This window comes from Glycine soja, chromosome 20 (genome assembly GCF_004193775.1).
Source record: "Glycine soja cultivar W05 chromosome 20, ASM419377v2, whole genome shotgun sequence".
NCBI classification, from domain to species: Eukaryota; Viridiplantae; Streptophyta; class Magnoliopsida; order Fabales; family Fabaceae; genus Glycine; species Glycine soja.
In genome coordinates, this window is record NC_041021.1 from 254,444 (window position 1) to 277,095 (window position 22,652).

The 22,652-nt window shown below is 29.0% G+C and overlaps 2 protein-coding genes across 2 annotated transcripts; both read left to right on the top strand.

Moving 5' to 3' along the window:
• The first annotated feature begins 8,656 nt into the window (after positions 1-8,656).
• Positions 8,657-12,420, top strand: LOC114402730 (cytochrome P450 86B1-like). The gene is made up of 3 exons (XM_028365391.1): positions 8,657-9,148; positions 9,406-10,249; positions 11,976-12,420. The coding sequence occupies exons 1-3, from the start codon at positions 8,751-8,753 to the stop codon at positions 12,375-12,377; spliced, it is 1,644 nt and encodes a 547-aa protein (XP_028221192.1). The 5' UTR covers positions 8,657-8,750; the 3' UTR covers positions 12,378-12,420.
• A 5,808-nt stretch (positions 12,421-18,228) lies between these two features.
• On the top strand, positions 18,229-19,316 carry LOC114402764 (uncharacterized protein At5g23160-like). The gene has a single exon (XM_028365430.1). It carries the CDS (start codon positions 18,431-18,433, stop codon positions 19,055-19,057), a length of 627 nt encoding a protein of 208 aa, XP_028221231.1. The 5' UTR covers positions 18,229-18,430; the 3' UTR covers positions 19,058-19,316.
• The last annotated feature ends 3,336 nt before the right edge of the window (positions 19,317-22,652 follow it).

Below are 22,652 nucleotides of genomic sequence, written 5' to 3' on the forward strand. Positions count from 1 at the left end.
AACTTAAGTGGAACAAATAAAGGGTTAATTTCCACTATGTGAGAAAATCAAGGCCAGTAGAAAGCTTTTTCTTTTCTTTTTTGTTTATCAAGTCAAGGCTAGAAAGCTGGTACTATGGTATTGGCTCATAGGGTGCTTCAAGGGGTTTATATACATAGTAGTAAAGCTTAAAAAAAATATTTTAATTAGATCTAAGATTCAGATGAGGAAGCAAAAGTGAAGGTACGGAATTGAGAATAGTGGTAACAGCTAAGGTACTAGTTTGTCCAAAGGAATCTTCCCTTTGTGTGGATATGTTTGAGGTCATAGGATACTGTTGTTGAATATTAGAGCAACATGATTAACAATACATGCACGAGAGAGGATGCACTCGTGCATGCCAACCTGTGATACATCATATACTATAGCTACTTAGGAGCTGACAAAATGTCGTTCAAACATGAAACTTGGAACATATTATATAAGGAATGTGAAAATACTAAGATGTTAGATTAGAAAAAAAGATATGGTGTGGTTAAGCATGGGTTGCTGACAAGTGTGCTTTGTCTTTTGTTTTCTAAATGCACGACATAGGATCTGGATGCTATCATCAACATTTGCCCTAGAAACTTCCCTAGTTTTAGAAAGGACAAAAGTTGCCGACTTCAAAGCGGACCTTATAATTCATGCAGAGCCGAAATGTCTGTTGTTCATACTTTGCATGTAGGACAAGCTATAATTTTAAAATTTTAATAGTATGTAAATAAAATTGATGCCAATCTTTTTAAAAGCTTGACCAAATGGGACATCTAATTGAATCATGTATCAGCTAATAGCTATGTTTCGGGTCCTGCTTTAATTAGGGTTCTATTCTATCACAAAAATACCTCTTTTTATTTTCAAAACATTTTAAAAGAAATTGGGCCCAAAGCCCAACTGACACTAGTTTACTTTTTCTGAAGAGTGTTGCTAGGTGCATCCAGCATTATTGCTGGTGCACCCAGCATTCTAAAAAAATGATAAAATTGTCCTTTCGGATCAACTTGATCCGTAAGAGAAAAAATAAAAATTTTGTTAATTATACAAGATATTTAAAGATATTTATTTTATAATATAATTTATACATTTAAAGATATTTATTTTATTAATTATAATATAATTAAATATATTTATTTATTGTATTAATTATAATATATTTATAAATATTGATTTATTATAAATAATTAATGCTAATCAATCATAATCATAATTCATGCTAATCAATTAATCATGCTAATCAATCATAATGCTAGGTGCAAATTTCAGAATCAAAAACTGCATTTTTAAAATTGCTAACTCTGAATTTTGTGTGTTTTTTATTCTGAAATTTGCATGATTTATTGATAGATATATCCTCTTTTAGGGAATTATGATTGATTAGCATGATTGATTGATTAGCATGAATTATAATTATGATTGATAGATATATTTATAAATATTGATTTATTATAAATAATTAATGTTAATCAATCATAATCATAATTCATGCTAATCAATCAATCATACTAATCAATCAATGATAATCATAATTCATGTTAATCAATCAATCATACTAATCAATCAATGATAATCATAATTCATGTTAATCAATCAATCATGCTAATCAATCATAATGCTAGGTGCAAATTTCAGAATCAAAAATTGCATTTTTAAAATTGCTAAATCTGAATTTTGTGCGTTTTTTATTCTGAAATTTGCATAATTGATTGATAGATATATCCTCTTTTAGGGAATTATGATTGATTAACATGAATTATGATTATGATTGATTGATTAGCATGAATTATGATTACGATTGATTAACATTAATTATTTATAATAAATCAATATTTATAAATATATTATAATTAATAAAATAAATAAATGTATTTAATTATATTATAATTAATGAAATAAATATCTTTAAATGTATAAACTATATTATAAAATAAATATATTTAAATATCTTGTATAATTAACAAAAATTTTATTTTTCCTCTTACGGATCAAGTTGATCCGGAAGTCTCTTACGGATCAAGTTTATCTGAAATAGACTTCCGGATTAACTTGATCTGTAAGAGGAAAACTAAGCAAGGGTAATTTTGCCATTCTTTTAGAATGTTGGGTGCACCTAGCAACACTCTTTTTTGAATCTGAAATCCTAGGAAGAGGAGGAAGATGTCGTACCTGTTGCCTCACTTGCACTGCATGCAGGTAAATAACTATAAATTAAATCACACTCTTGAATTTCAAATAATTGTGAAATTGTTGATTATTAGAAGATAATAGATGGATGAGGTGTTGGCGTCGATGGTGGACATAACACCATGTTCTTCTTCAGGAACAAGCACATCATGATTGATCTTGGAACTGGTAAAAACAACAAGATCAATTGAGAGTTCATCGACAAATTGTGGGGACTAAAGCTATAGTATAAAAAAAAATAGTTAAAATCAATTAATGTAATTTATTAAATTAAAACATTTACTTCATGGTCTACGTACAGAGATGAAATAACTGCTGAAAGAAGCTTCCCATTCCCTCTTTAAATTTGTTAGAAATGAACATTACTTTTGATTTAAAATTTGTCAAATTCCTATGCATACCCCAGTACTTTTCCCTTACTCTGGTCCCTTGCTTTTCATACACTCTTCTCCCCCTCTTTTTATGAGTTTCAAATTTTAAGTTTGAGCTAAGGATCAGTAATAAGATTTTAAATGCTTGATTTACAATTCACTTATGCCAATATTTACTTATGAAGGTTTGGACTGATTACTGAATTCAAGCAACCCAATGTCAGATATGCTGATGCAGATCTTGATAGATAGAGAAGTTAGTTTTTGTGCATAATATTTCTCATACGCGTTAATCTTTTACTAAAATGGAGAAAGGGGCTTAGTACTGTCTAGAAAACTATTGTGCAGTTGAAAATGATTGAACTGTACACATGCATGTCCTGTACTTTATGGTTATTATTACAGAATTTTAGTGATGTTATTAGAAGATAAACTGAGCTATGCAACCTCTCCACAAAAACTGAATTGAGAGTATATATGAGTTCTTTGTTTTCAGCAATGAGATGAAGATAGAAAAACTGTGCGACCCTTTCTAAACATGTATATAAAGGCTAGTTTAACTTTTCAGCAAATTATTGATCCATGATAGCTTTTTCCACTTTTAGTAAAATAACATCATGTTAAGATTAAAAGAAAAGGTTTTGAGCACAGAATAATAATATTCCCCTAGATAATGCACTTAAGGATGATAATCCGTTGATTTTTTTATTGATAAGATGAATTAATTAATGTATTAAATTTTTTTTATGGTTGTGTAATGATAGGTTCGGATTTTTAATTTTTACAGAAGAATTGGCATGGTTGAAGAATTAGAGAAGATGGCTAGCCTCAGTATTCCCAAGCCTTAGTGTTGAATTGAACAGTATAATGATTTAGTTAGAATGTAATTTGACATCAAATTACATATATTTTGGTGTAATGAAACTTTGATGCGAAGATTTTCAATAAAACATTTAACCTTATACATGAGATTGTATTTGAATTGGTGTGATGAAACTACACATATATCTATTTGATTCTAATATATTTTTTGTTACTTTAATTTTCTTCTATTATAGTTTTGGTCCCTAGCTATACTTTTAAAGTTTGGATTTTAATGTCATAGTTTTAAACATTTACATACTACAAGATTAGAATTATGTAGGTTTTAGTGTCATAACTTTAAACCTGTCTATAAAACAAAAAAATTTAAAAATAAATAATATTGGTTTGCAAAAACTGTCTTAGAAAGATTTTTTTCAAAAAAATCATCTTTAAATTGTTATATTTTAATAGAAAAATAACACTTTCTAAGATGGATTTTTAGAATCCTTAATTTTTTACAATTTTAAAACAAAAAAAAAGATATTTTAAGACGATTTTTTATGCAAATTGATGTAAAAAATAAATTTCTAAAATAATTTAAAACTCATCGTGGAAAGTATTGATTTTTCATAACAATGATTTTAAAAATGATTAAAAATCATTGTAAAAAGTGTCAAATAACAAATGTAAAAAGTCTTTTTTTCTTAGTAGTAGCACCTTTTAAGGACAACATCTTAACCAATTATTGGTTCCAAAATGGATAATACCTTAGATGTGATAACCCTAATAATGCTATCAGATTTAAGGTATAGGAATATTGGCACCGGAAGAATGGTCAACACCACTATTGCTCACTTAGCCTCTATTAATTAAGGGACTTGTTTTGATGTGTCAAAGGTCTCACATGGCTTACGAATTGAGACCAAAGATAATTTATAACTTATAAGCATCTCCATATTTTATGATTTTTGATAAATTTTAATCAATAAAAAAGTATTCAAAAGAATATATTAAAAAATATGTTTTTAACATTTGTCATAAGATTAAGTTGTGTGGGCGTGTATTTGAGGAAAATTGATGATCGTGCGAGACGTGCTACTTCAAATAATTAGTTTCACGTAAGTTAATTGATTAATGGTGATGTTTAGGTGGAAAGGAGGGAGACAACTCAGACCGGAAAGAGAGAAAGGGTGTAGAGGGAGAGGAGGAGGAAAAAGGAGAGTAATAATTTAAAAGTTTGACATTTTATGATAATTTTTAGTTATTGATATTTTATATTATTAGTGACATCAATTTTAAATAAATAAAAGAATTACTTTGATTCAGCTTAAAATATGAAAAGATAAAAATTTAAAAGTAAATTTTAACTTTAAAGAAATGTCATAATAAAAAAATGATATTGTCAAAGGCATGTTACTTTCGTAAAACCAAGTTTAATTAGCAACTGTTAATGTTTTTATGGTTGTGTACTAATGTTGCTGCACTTCTTATGAACCAAACAGTTATTTCAGTATTAATATATATAATCTTATTTGCCTATAAAAAAAATGCAGAAACCCGGAAATAACCATTTCTAGTTAATGATCAATCGACGCTTAACTTTTCATATAGTCTATTAATTTAAAATAATCATTGCAAAATTATACTGTTTCTGAATACAATTCTTTTTAACCAAATTGCAAAAGTGATAAAAAATTTCTAACGATGGTGTAATTTTTATACAGTAACAAAATTTATTATTTAATTTGGTTTGATTTTTTTAAGAATTATTATTATACAAAAGAGATGCATTATCTTAGTTTGTTTATTTCCTTCAAGGTAGAGAAGCTGCAGTGTTTCTCACTTCTCAGCATACACACTGTTGCAAGATGCTTGTGGTTTTGAAAACCGACACGTGATCATAAGAGTGTAATGTTGTAATCGAAAAATAATAAGAGTTAAAGTTCATGTTCATGTACAGCTATACGTTGCCTTCTTTACAAAGGAAAAAAATAATTGCAATACATGTATGGTATGATAGATAATTAAAGAATAAATGTCATAATAAAAAGAAATAGATCGTCAAAGCTAGCTAGGCATGTTACTTAACTTACTTTCGTAAAACCAAGTTAAATCAACTATTAATGTTTAGCACAGTATATTTTATGGTTGTTCGTTATATATACTATTGTTGCTGTAGAAATTAAACCCGAAAATCACCATTTTCTATTTCTATAGTTAATTTCTCAATTGACGCTTGACTTGACATATCTGTTTGCAATTGTACTGTTTATAAACACATTTTTTTATATTGTACGTTAAGTACGTTAAACCGAATTCCAAAAGTGGTTAAATTTTTCTAACGATAATGTAATCTATACATGGACAAAAGTTATAGATTGAAATATTTATTATCTAATTTGCTTTGTTTTTTTTTATAGTAATTATTATAAAAGAGAGAGTAACACTAGAGACAAACAAGATTTCTTTCTCACGAGTAGCAAAAGAAAAATAAAATATACAATAAATTCGGTTGTTTGTAAACCTTAAATGACAACTAGGGTTGAAAAATGTATATACAACAATTTTGGTTGTTTGTTAGCCTGAAATGACAATTAGGGTCAATAAAATAAAATGTAAAATCGTGTTATACCTAGAGTGGGCGTTTGCCAATTGTTGTCACATAAACGAAGCACAGCACAAGTTCTATTTTTTTTGCTAAATTCTCATGTGCTTGCCAATGATAATTAAGGTAACGAGTTAAATACGTGATGTGGACAATAATATTCAATTAAAAAACCCACCGGTTAATTAGTTGTGGTAATATTCATATTAATAATGATATGGAAATGTAGAGCATTAAAACTGTAGATATATATTTGTTCCAACTTAGGTAATAAGATGCTGTCACCTTTTATCCTCCTTAATGGCACCACAAACGGTGTCATTACTTTACCAGTTACAAGTCCTATTTGTCACTCAAACCAATAATGCCAGATGGTATTGTGGCAACTTTCAAAGTTTTTTTAGACAGCCAATTCTTTAAAACTTTAATTAAATAAATAGAAGGCAATTGCATACTCCTTGTTTTTTTATATTCAAGTGCAAGGATAATTAAGTTGACCCAATATCTTAGCGATGTAATTAATAGAAGAACATAAAATAGAAAATAAAAAAAAGATGTTTAACAGAAGACGAACTAAATGTACTTTTTTTTTCAGATCCAGGTTTACAAATGTCAATAATTTCATATGCCACGAAAAACCGTCATGAATTTACAATATATAGTCACATGCTACGTACACTAATAAAAAAAAACTTTAAAAAATTCCCTATTAATTATATATTGTAGATAAGCTGCCAATAGCAAAGCTTAAAAAATAACTTTTAATTCCCAAATTAATTATGATCAAATCAAAATAAATGAAATATTAATAAAGTAAATTGAATGCTTTCATTTATAGCTTTTAAAAATATCAATTATGAATTATAATGAAACACGTGTTAAAAATAAAAATACATGACAGTTGGATATTTTGTTTATAAAAAAAGGTGCAATTATCTCCGCGATGAAAGTATAAAAAGATAGACAGGGATAGAGAAATAGGGTATTTATCCTAAAAAAGAGAGAATATTATTATTTTCATGATAAATTCACAAAATAAAATAAAATAATTTGTCAAAATATAAGAAAGGGATCATATATAGATGGTATTTAATTAAATACTATTACCTCCAAAGTCAAACCCAACATACATATTAAAAAATAAAATTATAATTTTAAAAAATAAATTAGAAAATAAATCCGTCCCCGAAGAATAAGGCAATATCGTGCCTTAATTATTCTATTTTCACAAGCATACTAGCTTTAATACACTGGTTTGTATAAATATAAAAATATAGTTTAAAATATAAAAATATTTTAAGAAAGTAGTTTTTACTAGTTTATATTTTGTTACATATATTGGAGGTAATATTTGAAGCTAATGTAATATATGTTTATTTTTTTAGTAACATCAACAATTAAAATTGTCAACTTTTTTTTGTGAGATTGTATGATTATAATAAAATATATTATAGGTAATTATATTGAAATAATTCGTTAAGTACTTTCACTATAAACTGCAACGAGAAAATGATGATTAGATTAAATTTAACATGCAAGAAAATTTTAAAAGTTATATTAATATTTTTTTTCTTTTAAATAATATTCTATAAAATATAATAATTAAAAGAAATAAGATTTGTTCCAAATTAGATAATCAGCTGCTGCGACCTCTCATCCTCCTTAATCATACCCTAAAAGGTGTCATTACTCATTCCAGTTACAAGTCCTAATTTGACACTCAATCCAAACAAGGAAATAATGTACAACAATTATTTTATTTTCACAAGCATACTAGCTCTAATCATAAACTTGTCACTTGTGTGGCACTGGTTTTGTATAAATATAAAAATATAACTTTAAAAAGAAAGTACTATTTTTCATTAAATATATTGGAGGTAATATTTCTAGTTTGATTTTTTTATTAAAATAAAAAAAAATTATGAACCTTTTTTTTTTGTGAGATTGTATGATTAAAATAAAATATATCATAGGTAATTATATTGAAGCGTTTCACTAATACTTCATTATAAAGAGCAACGACTAAAGAATGAATAAATTAAATTGTTAACACGTAAAAAAATTTAAATAATTTAAAATATATATTAATATTCTGTTACTTTTAAATATTCTATGAAATATATTAATTAAAATAAAAATTATTTTTAATCTGTATTTCAGTTTAGAATAATTTATAATAATAATAATTTTTTAAAAGAATAATAAAAAATATAAATTAATAAAAAATTATTATACACTTTTAATTTATATACATTATAATAATCTCAATTCAATTTTTAAAATTTTAAAATATGATTATAAATATATTTTATTCTAAGCAATAATGAATATAATAATATTTTTTAGTTTATCTTTTCAAGATGGAAATTTTAATAATTATTTTTTTATAATTATAATTTATTTAACTATAATGATTAACATAAAATTCATAAATTTAATAATTTGTTGGAAAAATATATTATAATTAATGGATGGAATTTTAACAATATTATTAAGTTAACTGTGTACTGCGTCTAATATATATGAAAATGGATTGAATATCCTTTCATGATGAATGCTCACATGAATGATTGATAAATATATTATACGAAAATTCAGAGTCTATTTATCTGTTGATAAAATATTAAATAAGCTGGACCATACTAAAACTTGTGTAGTATATAAGAAGAGAATAGAAGAGAGAAAGCATCAAGTGAGTGAATCCCACAAGAGAAGAAAGGAGATCATAAGACACTAATAAATTTCACCAGTACTAATTAGCAGCCCTCATGCATCACAACATCTCCAATAATCATTCCTTCATTGTGAACAAATCAGCCACCAAAATGAACTTTTTCTCCCTCACTCACTTCCTCTTGCAACACATCCACATCTTGGAACTCACCATTGCAACCGCAATGTTCATAGCCCTTAGAGCTTGGCGCTCAAAGAGGCACCGTGGCCTACCCATTTGGCCAATCTTTGGAATGCTCCCTTCCCTTCTCTATGGCCTCACAACCAACTTGTATGAATGGCTCAGTGAAGTTCTCATCCGCCAAAATGGTACCTTCACATTCCAAGGCCCGTGGTTCGCTAGCCTCGACTGTGTCCTCACCTCCGACCCTCGCAATCTCGAACATCTCCTCAAAACCAAGTTCTCCTCCTTCCCCAAGGGAAAGTTCTTCAGGTACACTCTTTCCACTTTTAAGACACTTCTTCATAGTACTTGAGATATAACTCTTGAAAATATATGCTAGCCAACTTATCTGTTGTTTACATTGTTTTCTCATCAGAATTGAAGTTTCATTTCAATAATATGTATAGTCCTTTGATAAAATCTTCATTCTAATTGGAAAAAATTTGTAGTATGCAAGTTTTAATTTGTTCAAATATACTTCGTCTGTTTCACTTTATATGACTAATTAACATAATTTTTTGGACAAGGTACACGCTTCGTGACCTTCTAGGAAACGGCATATTCAACGCAGACAACGAGACATGGCAGCGACAAAGGAAGACGGCGAGCCTCGAGTTTCACTCCACAATGTTCAGAAACCTAACCGCAGAGTCACTCTTCGAGCTCGTCCACAAAAGACTCTTACCCTTGTTAGAGTCATGTGTGAACAAATCACGTGTCATAGACCTTCAAGATATTTTGTTAAGGCTCACTTTCGACAACGTGTGCATGATAGCGTTTGGTGTTGACCCTGGTTGCTCACAGCCCCACTTGCCAGAGATTCCATTCGCTACAGCATTTGAGGATGCAACAGAAACCTCAATGAGGAGATTCATCACCCCAGTGTGGATGTGGAAGTTCATGAGGTATCTCGATGTTGGTGCTGAAAAGAGGTTGAGGGAGTCAATAGAGAAGGTTGATGAGTTTGCCGAGAGTGTTATTAGGACAAGGAAAAAGGAACTTGCTTTGCAGCATGAGAAATCTGACCTATTAACTGTGTTCATGAGGCTTAAGGATGAGAATGGAATGGCTTATTCAGATAGGTTTTTGAGGGACATTTGTGTGAATTTCATTTTGGCTGGGAGGGACACTTCTTCTGTGGCTTTGAGTTGGTTTTTCTGGCTTTTGCATAAGAATCCTAAAGTGGAGGAGAGGATTTTGGCTGAGATTTGCAGGGTGGTTATGAGACACAGGGAAGGGTTGAAGAAGGAAGAGGTTGCTGGGAATTGTATTGCATTTAGGCCTGAGGAGATAAAGAAGATGGATTATTTGCATGCTGCCCTTTCAGAAGCTCTCAGGTTATATCCTTCTGTTCCTGTGGATCACAAGGAGGTAACTACTGTTTAATTTTACTTCTTAATTGGTTTTTTTTTAACATGTTAAAAGGAACAAAAACTGATTTTTTTTTACTGCACTATTGAAAATAAAGAAAATTATTTTTTTTATATATTTTTTAACAATTTAGATACAATTTATAAGTGTTTTTTAAAATTAAAGTTTTATCTCGATAATCTGTTTTAAAAGTCAATGTAAATTATGAAAACAATCCTTTAATTCTGATTAATTAACATAAAAAGCACCTATAAAATTCTATCTAAATTCTGATAAAAACTTTTCACCACTTTGAGTTCCTTAACTTCTACTGGCCCTAGGGAAATAAATTAATTTATTGGGAGGTTAACAATTTTTTTTTTCTATATTGATTCTTTATTGTTCCTTATTGATCTGCTTCACTATCATTGCATTTGGTAATTGACTTCGAAAGGGTTGATCACAAAGAGTAGAAGAATCCTTTTTTGCTTTTGTGTTCATATTAAATTCTTCTGTGCACTGCATGTTGGTTATAAATTACTACTACCGTTTTGCTGTTTCCCTTCTCTGGGACCAATTATGTTGACTTCACATTAAATTTCTTCAGAGTAACTTTCATGCATTTGAGTTTTGAGAGCTAAGCATTAACTTTGGTCAACTACTTGTTTACCTAACATACGAAATCTTTGTCCGCCCTATAATTTTTACAGTATTATTTTAATGTAGAGATAGGGCACCGAACCAATAACCGATTCATAAATAGTATAACTGTAGATTATAAACCCAATCATTTTTTATTACTGAGAAATATTAATTTATTAATTTTTATTATAGATGTCAGTAAGAAATATTCAAATCTGTAACTTTTTTCTCTTCTTTCCCAATTTATCCTTAAACACTTTCTTTTAATTATCAAATCAATCTTATATTTCATGCTTAAAACCAAATACTACACATTTTATTACTTGCAAATTTGCATCCGTCAAATGTTCCGGGCACCACCCATTTGGCTAATTAGTTGAGAAGATCACACAATTCAAGGTATTGTTATTAAATGCAACTTGGGATGGGAACCAAGATTGAATGCAAGTTTTTTTTGTTGTTTTTTCTTCTAGAAAGCACTTCTTAACATTGGAGTATTATTAAGAAATAGAGTAGATGGTTTACTCTATCTATGTACAAAAGTTTTACAAACCTAAATCAAAGAGATACAAAGAAATACAAACTAACTAGTATATAAATGGTTGTGAAAAAGACATACTAGTATAATTTGTACAATTTTTTGTTGGTAAAGTATATCATAAAATATTAATATACCAATTAAAAAAGGAACAATGAATTAATACACCAATTAAAAAAGAAAATGAACAATATTAATACATATTAAGAACTAACTTTTACAAGAAAGCAACACGCATTGAATGCAATATTGTCAATCGTTTGATAGAAGTTCAAATTAAATTATGATCATTTTTAATTCAGATAAAAGAAAATTAACAATATTAATACATATTAAGATCTAACTTTTACAAGAAAGCAACACACATTGAATGCAATTGATGGCAGTTTAAATTAAATTATGATAATTTTTAATTCAGGTAAAAGAAAACGAACAATATTAATACACCAACATGAATAGTACTCCTACATATTAAGATCTGACTTTTAAAAGAAGGCAACAAACATTGAATATTCAATTTGTTTGATGGAAGTTCAAATTAAATTATGATAATTATTTTTAATTCAGGTGGTGGAGGATGTGACTTTCCCAGATGGAACAGTGCTACAGAAAGGGACAAAAGTAATGTATTCAATTTACACAATGGGGAGAATGGAAAGCATATGGGGCAAGGACTGCAAGGAATTCAAGCCAGAAAGGTGGCTAAGAGATAATGGACACTTCATGAGTGAGTCTGCTTACAAATTCACTGCCTTCAATGGAGGACCTCGTTTGTGCTTAGGCAAAGATTTTGCATACTATCAAATGAAATATGCTGCAGCCAGCATCATTTTCCGCTACCATGTTAAGGTACTGGAGAACCACCCTGTGGTGCCAAAGCTTGCCTTGACTCTCTACATGAAGCATGGCTTGAAAGTCAACCTTCAAAGGCGCGATGCTTCAGAAATTGAGAAGTACTTCAAAGTTTAGAGAAATATTATTGAATATTGCTAATTAATATTGTTATGATTTATATGGGGTGTCAGAATTATTTCTATACGTTTTTCAATTACAAGTAAGGCTTGATGTAAGTAAACATATATACTAGGGGATGCATAATGTTAATGAAGTTTATTCAGTGTGTTATTTTTAAAAATAAAATTGAAGATGTAGTTTCCTAAACTATAAATATATAGATGTAACTTTCGTAATAGTTATAATAATATTCATATCTTGGAATTAAATAAGGTGTTAAGCATAAAAAAATTAATAATTAATATGAAATAAATCTTTTCACATATATAGATAAGTCATAAACACTAAAATTAGAAAAAGATAACCGGAGTAGGTTTAAAAATAACTTGCATACCTTCATTTTTCTCTTCTTCTCGTTCCAAATTAATGGATGTGAAACAATGAAATAGAATTTTTAGTTTTTAAAAGAAATTTATAAACTAAAATTGTCAAACAATTTTTTTTAGTTTTTATTTTAAATTTTGACTTGAAACTAAATTTTAAGTTAAAGTAAATTTGAACTACGTACAAAAATGATAAATTTAAAATAATTTAGGAAATTATTAATTTAAAAAATATATTATTTCTTTGGATTATTTTTTTGTAATTGTTGGTGTGAAATATGATTAGTCATAGTGTCAACTAATATCAGTTGACTCCCTTGCAACAATTAACTTAAGGAAGAGATATTGTTTCTTGGTTGGATTCTTGGTTCACTCCAAAGAACTACATAACAATCATACATATGTTATGCATAATACAACAAAAACATGTTTCTATTTTACATAACACAAGAGAGACATGATGCATTTGTGCATTTTGTGGGTGAAAAAAATAGCGGAAACATGATTCCTTTGTATAACATATAGAGCGAATTCATGTTTCCACTGAAAGGACATTTTGGGAAATTTAAAAAGCCGCCCAAGTGGGTAGTGAGAATAGCAAATGTGGGAGTCAGAATAGCAACTCCCTCGCTTTCTTTATAAAAAATTAAGTGAGATTTGGTGTGTCTAATATGGGCCTGATTAGATGGAATTGGGTTGGGAATTGGAAAAGGGATTTTTCTTTTATTGGAAGGGATTGTCTGACCAATTAAAGGGGATTCTTGTTAAAATAATTTGAAAAGATTCTTATAAATTTGTATGTGCAAGCCAAGGCCACTAACAAGGTTCGTGCATTCTCTTGGAAATTGATATTAGCTTGGTTGCCAACAATTAGGCTATTTGTGGCCAATGTTCGGAGTCTTCATCACAAAACTTACTCTTCCTGTGCCAAGTTTCTCGTCCGGTTTTGAACTCCTTTTACTCTTGGCTTGGCTTTGTGGTTGCTTTACCTTCTTCTACAGTGGACCATTAATTATTTGCCTCATAAAGGATTTGATAAGGTAAAAAAAATAAAAAATAAAGATATTTGACAAATGTTGTGGCATAGTCGTGTGGAGTTTATGGTTGTGGTTATATCATAATAACATTATTTTTTACTGTGATTTTGATCGTATGTATATCCTAATTGACTTGGTAAAAACACGTGGTTGGTCTTGGTTTATTGCTTTACTTGGTTCTACAAGGGCTTAGGTTTATATTGGTGCTGTAGTCCTATGGTGTAGACGTATCATGATCAACAGTTAATTAATCATTTATGACTTTTTGTTCATGCTAATTACGTAGAAGGGTTGGATTATCCTTGTAATCCCTTTTGTAAGATTTGTTTACTTGAACAGTATTCATGGGGATTTATGCAGGCCGATCCATCAAATTAATCTCACACGGTGTTATTGTCAACTTTAATTAGAACAATTAAACTTTTCGGTGGAAACAAAATAGGGTCTTCTGATCTAAAGATTTAACCAGATGGAAATTTACATGAAGCCAAGGCAAAGGATTATATACGGTATATATATGTATGTATTCTATATTGACCGAATATCTCACTAGCAACCAGATTTTCATAAAACTTGCGCCATTTTCTTTTTTATATTGTTTTACTTTTTTGTTTCTGTCTCTGTCTAATTATATATTTAAGTTCAAATTAAATGAGAAGTTTGAAACTAAGAAGTTTCTATAATAATTTAATTTAATATGCATCAGCATAACTAACGAATAGAAACCGCTCTAATAGTCGTCTTTCCTTGTCATACACACAAAACGAATGTTCGAATTAATAGGCATGCATTTTCTTTTATAAATTTATGTTCTGATCTAGCTACAGTAAGTTACTACCTCATTTTCTTTTACACAATTCTAAACTCTATTCGTAATTTTCATTACCCACTTCACTTTTTTTTTAGATAAACACGTGAAAATGTATGTATAATTGTCCAACTAAGCTACGATTATAAATGCAAAATTTTAAATATTATATATAATGAAATTAGACCTTGTTTTTCTTCATAATGAAAGGAAATGTCAATAACAACAATACGATTGCTATATATATCTGAATGTCAATAACATACTACAACATTTCTGCAAAATACATCGGACAATTAGCTTCGATTTATACATCAATGTTAATTAATCAACCTAAGCATATTGCTAAATGTTGGATTCTTGATCATGTGAATGGTGAGGAGCTTATTGAAAAAAGATAAAATTCACTTGATTTCTATGTTAAAAAATAATTAATCTTTAACTATTGATCGGGAAATATCCTTTACACGGACCAAAAAAAATTATCACTCAAACTATTTCAACTTGACTGGTACATGCTACTTAATTTTTTTTAAATAGCCGACGCTAATAATTAAAAATATTAATTTACAATAAGCTTATTCAAGACTAAGATACACTACAAAAACATGTTTATTATGCGTTGAAGAGAAACAAAATATAAAAATGATGATAAAATGGTAATTTGCTACTTTTTTTTTTAAAAAAAAATAACAGTAAGGAGTAAAAAGAGCATCAAAGAGGGTGAGAATAGCACCCCTATCCTTCGCACCCCTTCCTTCCTTTTATTTTTTTCACCACTAAAAGGAGCTTGACAAATAGATTTTTTAGTCTTAGAAATACACGAGGGAAAAAAATAATCTTGGATAAACAATAAACAATAATCTTACTTTTAATTAATATTTAATCTTGAAGAGGGATAATGAATATTTATTTTCACCAGACAAATTTTGTGAGTAAAAATATACATATACATTATTCTTACTCACTATCACACTTTCCTCTTAATAATTCATATATTTACATTCTTTAATTTTTTTCGTTTTCAAAATTTTTGTTCATGTATCAATTTTTATTTATTGTCAATCTCATAAATTTGATTCATAATAATTTTTCATTTGCTCTCCAATTCAATTGTTCCTTGCTCATGTCTTATATAATATAAATAGATATATCTATAATTTGAGTCACACTTTAATGAATAATAAAAAAAATAGTAAGAAGAGTTTTGTCATGAGAAGGTGAGGTATATAACATTTTAAATATAGTTTTCTTGTTATTTATTTGGTCTTATATCAAAGTTGTTTGTATTATGAAAAAATAATATCTTTAACGTAATAAATATATTTTAGAAATTATAATAAATATTTCAAAAGACAATTTAACCAAATATATATTTTAATTATTTTCAAAAATATAAAAAAATATTCTCAAATAATTTTATAATATATCAAACACATTTTTTATTAAATATCTAAAAATAATGTTCTCATATTTTATTGTGAACAATAATATTTTTTAAAAATTAAAAAAGTTATGTATCCGTAAAACAAATGCCCCTAAGTTAATTTTGTATTTCCTAAAATATGCAATTCATGTGGATTTATGTTGGTAGATACATCGATATCTCCTACGGTGCATGCTATTGTCAACCTAGATCAAACTTTTCGGTGGAAACAGGTAGGATCTTCTGTTCTAATTACAGCTTCGACAAGATGGAAATTTACATAAAGCCAGGGCAAAGAATTAGATATGGTATGTATTCTATATTGAATTATCTCAGCAACAATCCCATTTTCAGAAAACTTACGTCATTTTCTTTTTTGTATTCTTTTGTATTTTTGTTTCTGTCCCTGTCTCCTCTTACTTATTTAAATTCAATGGAGGCTATTCTTCATTTGATTGCTCTCCAAGTTTGAAACTAAGAAGGTTTTATAATATATATATATATATATATATATATATATATATATATATATATATATAATAACTAACGGATTGAAACTCCTCTAATACTAATAGTAGCCTTTCCCTATCACACACAACACGAATGTTCTAATTAATTAATTAACAGGAAAGCCTTTTTCTGTACCGATGTAGCTACAGTAAATTCCCACCTAATCTTCGTATGCATGATTCTAAACTCTATTTGTGATTTTCATTACCTCCACTTTTTTTTAGTTAAACAAGTGAACTAGATTATAACTGTCCAATAAAACTACGTACGATTATAAATGGAAAGTTTAAAGAATATATATAGTGAAATTAAACCTTGTTTTTCTTACTAAATAAATGGAAGGAACTTTATAGATATTAGAACATGTACCGCATAACACTGTTAAAATCTTAACATAGATATATGGATATATTTGGATGTCAATACAGCACCATATATATAACACAAAGCGGCACATAATAATATTTTATAAAGTAATTAGTTTCAACTTGATTAGAGGCCCTCCATCAATTCAAATAGAGTAATGTTATTCGTCCTATTTATTCTCTTTCAAATTTTCCTAGAAAAGATTAAATGAAAAATTAAATTTACTTAATAATCTTAAAAACATAAAAAAAATTAATATTCACTTTGTTTAATAATTTGGAGGATATGTTAAAAAACAAAGGAGGTAAAATAATTCATTAAAGGATAAGATATATGTGATTGCTCAAAATATTTTAAAATATCATTTTAGTCCAAATATTTTTTTTATACTTTATTAGTCTGTATATTTCCTAAAAATAATATCATTTTAGTCCCTCTATCACCTGTAAAGGAAAAAATAAGTTAGGCCACTCAGACAAGGATTTATAATCCAACTTATATTAAGTCCAAGGCAGTTCAAGCTTTTTAAGAAATACACTAGGTTAAGGACTTAAGGCTTTTATAAAAGTCTATTTAGTCATAAATTCAAACTTATTTCATTTGAAAAGTCTCTTAGGCCTAACACACACATTATAAGAGTTTTATTATAAAATATATTTTTGAATAAATGATCATGAGAAATTAGATTAAAACTTAACAATAGATTTATATCATATATATAAACAAGTTAAACTCGACTCTTACAAAATTTTACCTACATATTTACACTCTTATCTTGTTATATATAAAGAGAGTTTTGTCATTAACCTATTAGCAGATTAGTTTATTTAGAGATTAAGTCAGTCCTACATAAAACTTTAATGTAAAATAAACTTTTAAACAGGCTAATCATTCAAATCAAACTTTTAAAAAAGTAAGATCAAAGCTAAAAAAATGTCTGGCATATAACAAGCTAAGCTTAATCTAACCTTGAATTTTTTAAACAAGTCCAACTTTTTTAAACAAAAGTCGTATTTAACTAAGCTTATTTCCACCCTATTTATAAGAAAATAAAAACATGTATTTCTGTTAAAATATAAAAATTTAATTTTTATTAACTAATTACATTCGTATATATGTATGGTTTTAGCTTGTGGCTCCAAGTCCCATGTGTGGGTGTCTGTCTGGAACAGGCATGCACGTAAACAAGAAGCACCTTCAAAATGCCTCCACAAATATATATAAAAAAATTCATTGAATGAAGAAGCGTGAGGAAGGTGTAAACGTGTAAAGAAGGGTTGGACTAAACTAATAAAGGACCAAGTCCAACTCTTCCATCCAAATTAACCCCCAACATTATATCATATCAAACTAATTAATTCAACAAAACCACCATTTCCTCATCATTATTTATTTTAATTATCATGCTTTCAATCACAACATCATCACTAGCGACTAAGCCAACCACAATTCAAATCATCATCATCATCATCATCATGTTCATCCTCCTCCTATATTGATCTTCCAAGCCTCTCACTCACACCCTCTTTTCCATACACATGGCCAAACCCAAAGGCTCTTCAAAACCCAAAACCTCTATTTTTCTATGCTGCTTTGGGTCCTCTTCCCGTTCCAGTAAGGAATCATCACCCACAAAAGGATCTTATGATCCTATTATCTCAAAGATGAAGAAGAAAAGTACTTCTACTAGTTGGTTTTCATGGCGAAGGATTCGATTAATCAACAAGAACTCAGCTACTTACAAAACGGTGCCGCTTGAAGCCTCAAATATCTCTGATAATCATGCTCATTATTCCAAGTCCAAGTCAAAGTCAACCCTTCACCATAAACCTCAAGCTCCGGCTACCAATCCGCCCCGGCCGCCGTCGCCACAGCCGGCTCCAGTGCCAGCACACAGAAAAGGGCCTGTGGTTGGCGTGTCGGTGGTGGTGGTCACTTTGGTAATTATGCTATTTTGGGGTCGTTTATGCGCAATCCTATGCATTTCGGTGTGGTTATATTGTACTCGGCGTTTTAGGAAGAACGATGAGGATCTTCAAAGGAGGAAATCGAAGAGGGTGGATTTGGATTTGGATTTGGATTCGGAGGAGTACAAGAAAAAAGTGATAATGGAGGGTCTTCTTGGGAGAAATCACAGACCTATTCTATCAACTCCAATTAGGTAGCTAGGTATGGGTGTCTGCTTCCCATTTTGTCTATATAACAAAACAATTGTAAATTCACCAATTTTTGTTACTCTAAATAGAAAACAAAAAGGCTTACCCTATACATATTAAACTAATGAATGTAAATTACTTTTTTTTGTTTTCATTATTGAGTGTAGCAACTCAACCATTTAAACCAAATGGACAAGATCAGCTGTAGTCTGTAGAGACCAGAATCCAGCCTGAGGGTATTTATTAATTAATTTCTTTATTAAGCAGATGTTATGATGGTATTTTAGTTTTTTTTTTTAGTATGGAGACATTGAATTAATGTTACTATGTCTACTAATATTGTTAACGCAAATGCTAATTAGTATCTTAAGGATACTAATTAAAAAATTAAAAATAGATTTTTTTTATTAAAATATATAAAATTATATTATTTATAATTTTTTTATGTTTTTCTATAATTTTAACAATAAATATTTTTATCTTTATATTCCTTAGGCCCAGATTAACATGCAAGACCCTATTGTTAATTTGTAATTTTATCAATAAAAATTTGGAATCTAGATAATAAAATTAATAAATATTTAATATATATTTAAAATACTAATATATTTTACTTATATGAGTCTTAAGAATAAATCACGTGATATTAAGGTTATCATTGTGACCAATAAAGTTCAATATAATTGATAAATAATTTATTCCTTAAAGATTCTTATAGAGATTTAATTATCTAATGATGCATACGAAAATAACTTTGTTGAAAGAAATAAAGTTTACTTAAATGACTTTCACATTTGGAAAGACTAATCTTATGATATCCAGATATAAAAATATCTTGTTTTCATAAAAAAGAAAAAAAAAAAAGTCATCACGTGGGAAGCATGAGAGAAAATTTTGGGTGCAATTAATGTATTCTCGAGTTCCGTTGGAGTCATTGAAATTTTTGCTGCTATACAATTAAATTTGTGTAGCTTTACATTCATATATTAGATTTTTAATATTAAATAAAAGATATATTTAATTGTACATTAAAGGAAAATTTCCAAGATTTTGTGCTTGTTTTCAAGTTCCTCATCGATGGATGAAATGAAATAAGTTTGTTCACGACAAAAAAGGAAAATTTTCACTTTGAATACACGAATTTTACTTAGTAAAATATGGAATGTTCGTTGCCGGTTTCACGGCAGCGTTTTCTGAATGACGTGTTCTTGAAAATGTATGGCGAAGACCAATAAATATAAAAATGAAGTCAGAGATTTTGTTCTCATGTTTTTGTTAAATTTATCTATGGATGAATGCGACTACTAGCTTCTATCCTTTAATTGGCATGCTATCTTACAGTATTCATCATAAAAAAATTGCATTTAAATTATCGGCTTAAATATATTTTGTTGCAGTAAATTAAGTAAATTTTAATTTCATATGACACCGATTAACTATTAATATGTCTAATAAAAGATCACATAGCCATCTTAACTTAAGTAATATTCAATAATTTGAATGAGTTGTCAACACATGACTCCCCAAAAAAATTAAATCTTAAAATAAGTGTCATTTATTTTTCTTTAAGGGTATAAGAATTAAAATTAATGATATCAACCGGTGAAAATGAACTTAATTATTTGACTTATATATATATATATATATATATATATATATATATATATCAAATTAATGATATTTTTAAAATAAATTAAAATTTAAAATTATTATGATCTTAATCAATCATGTTTTGGACCTTATATGAATACGGGTAAATATTGGTATGATTCGTATCTGTTAAGGAAAAAATTTAACGTGCCACCGTTCCACCAATATTGCCACTAGTAATTAAGTGACAATTTCTAAGCCGTTGAATTCTGCCAAAAAGAAAAATTCTATCAGAGATGTTCAGATTCAATTCAATGGTTAAGAAATTACTACACTGGGGATGTTGCACCAATTAGTTCTTCAACGATGAGGGTGGATGCTAGAGGCTTTTGATTCAAGAAAAACGCAAAGATTTTGTCCACAAATTAGTTAATTTTCTGCATTTGGTTTGGATTTAATTATCATTATAGGATCAATTGTGGATGCTGCTATATATGGAATTGAAGGGTCAAGGGAGAAAGATTGATGACACATTCTGATATTATATATAATTGCACGCGAAAATCTCTGCCATGCATATCTCAAGAATTCACAAGACATTGTGTTTTTCGATTCAATGAAGGGGATCCCATGATGACATAGTTGTTGTGTGTATGAGATTCATGTGCAAACAATGAATCCAAGGTGTGAAGAAACAACAACGAGGGATTCAAAGATTTTTTATTTTAGTTGGAAATGTATGTGGCATCTTGTGAGAGGAATTAGGGCACCAGGTCAAGTTGGATTTCATGGTGTGCCAGTTACATAAGATTTTAAGATAGGTTTCTGATCACGTTTGATGTGTCATGTTATAACGTGTTTACGTCGTTGTGGAACACACCCACAAGGAAATTGGTTAGAGACATCATAGAAAGAAAGAGTAGTGAGGCAGAAAGCAGGAAAATAGAGGGGAGATAGTTGCAGAGGAGGGGTTAGCATAGGTTGGATCTTCTTCTTGTGAAAAGCCTCGTGATTGTGAAGCCTCTTCTGCAACGACACTTTCCCGGGGTGACTCCTATTTTGCATCTTTCAACCTTGATAACAAGAAAGACCAAGATTACACTAGGACATTGTTTCTTTCAGTTAGAGATAGATGACTCAGCAAGACAATTTTACTTGTTGCACCCTTGGAGATTGAATGTTCAAAGTTATTATTTGCTTCACATTGGTTGGTAGATTTTGGTGATGCAATCCAAGTTTTGAGTGGCTGATCTTTTGATTCATTTGGGTGCCTAACATTTTGTTAACAATGGTAATTATTTATACTTACCAATTATACATTGTGCTAGTTTACTTTTTATCCCACTTAGTTAGACGAGCTTCACATTCTGTTGGAGGGTTCAAATAAACAATTCCTATTCACTTTTTATTCTTTTTAGTGTGAGCAACCTTTAGAATCTTTTGCCTATTTGTTGCATTACTAGAATATGGAGGTGGTTGAAATTCTTTGGTCGCATGTGCTTTATTGTGATTTTGCATCATTCGGGATTGCACAATTCTTAATATGGCCAGAGGAAAAAACTTAGATGCAGTTATTACCATTTGCCAATCAAAATTAGAGTTTTACTTTAGTAATCTACATAATAAAGGTTTGTAAATGTCAACTTAGATTACCAAGGTGAAACTCCAATCATATTGGAAAATAGCACCAAAAGCACTTAAGGAATTGAATCTAAGTTTGATCGATGCCAGATTGTATCACATTCTAGTTTCTTTTGGAGTTGCTAATATCATTTCTGAACATAGCTGAAGTAAACGTGGATGCATCATTGCATTTTCTTAACAAAATATATAATCAGAAAGGAGTGCTAAAGCACATTGGTTAATGGATGCACCTTTTCAAACATCATTAAACTTGTGAGACCATTTTAAGCTGAAACTACATATGCAAAAGTGCTTCTGTTTTTACTTTTGCTATGGATGACAACGCTTAAAGGGGGTTGACTAAATGAAATTTACTGTATTATTATGTAAT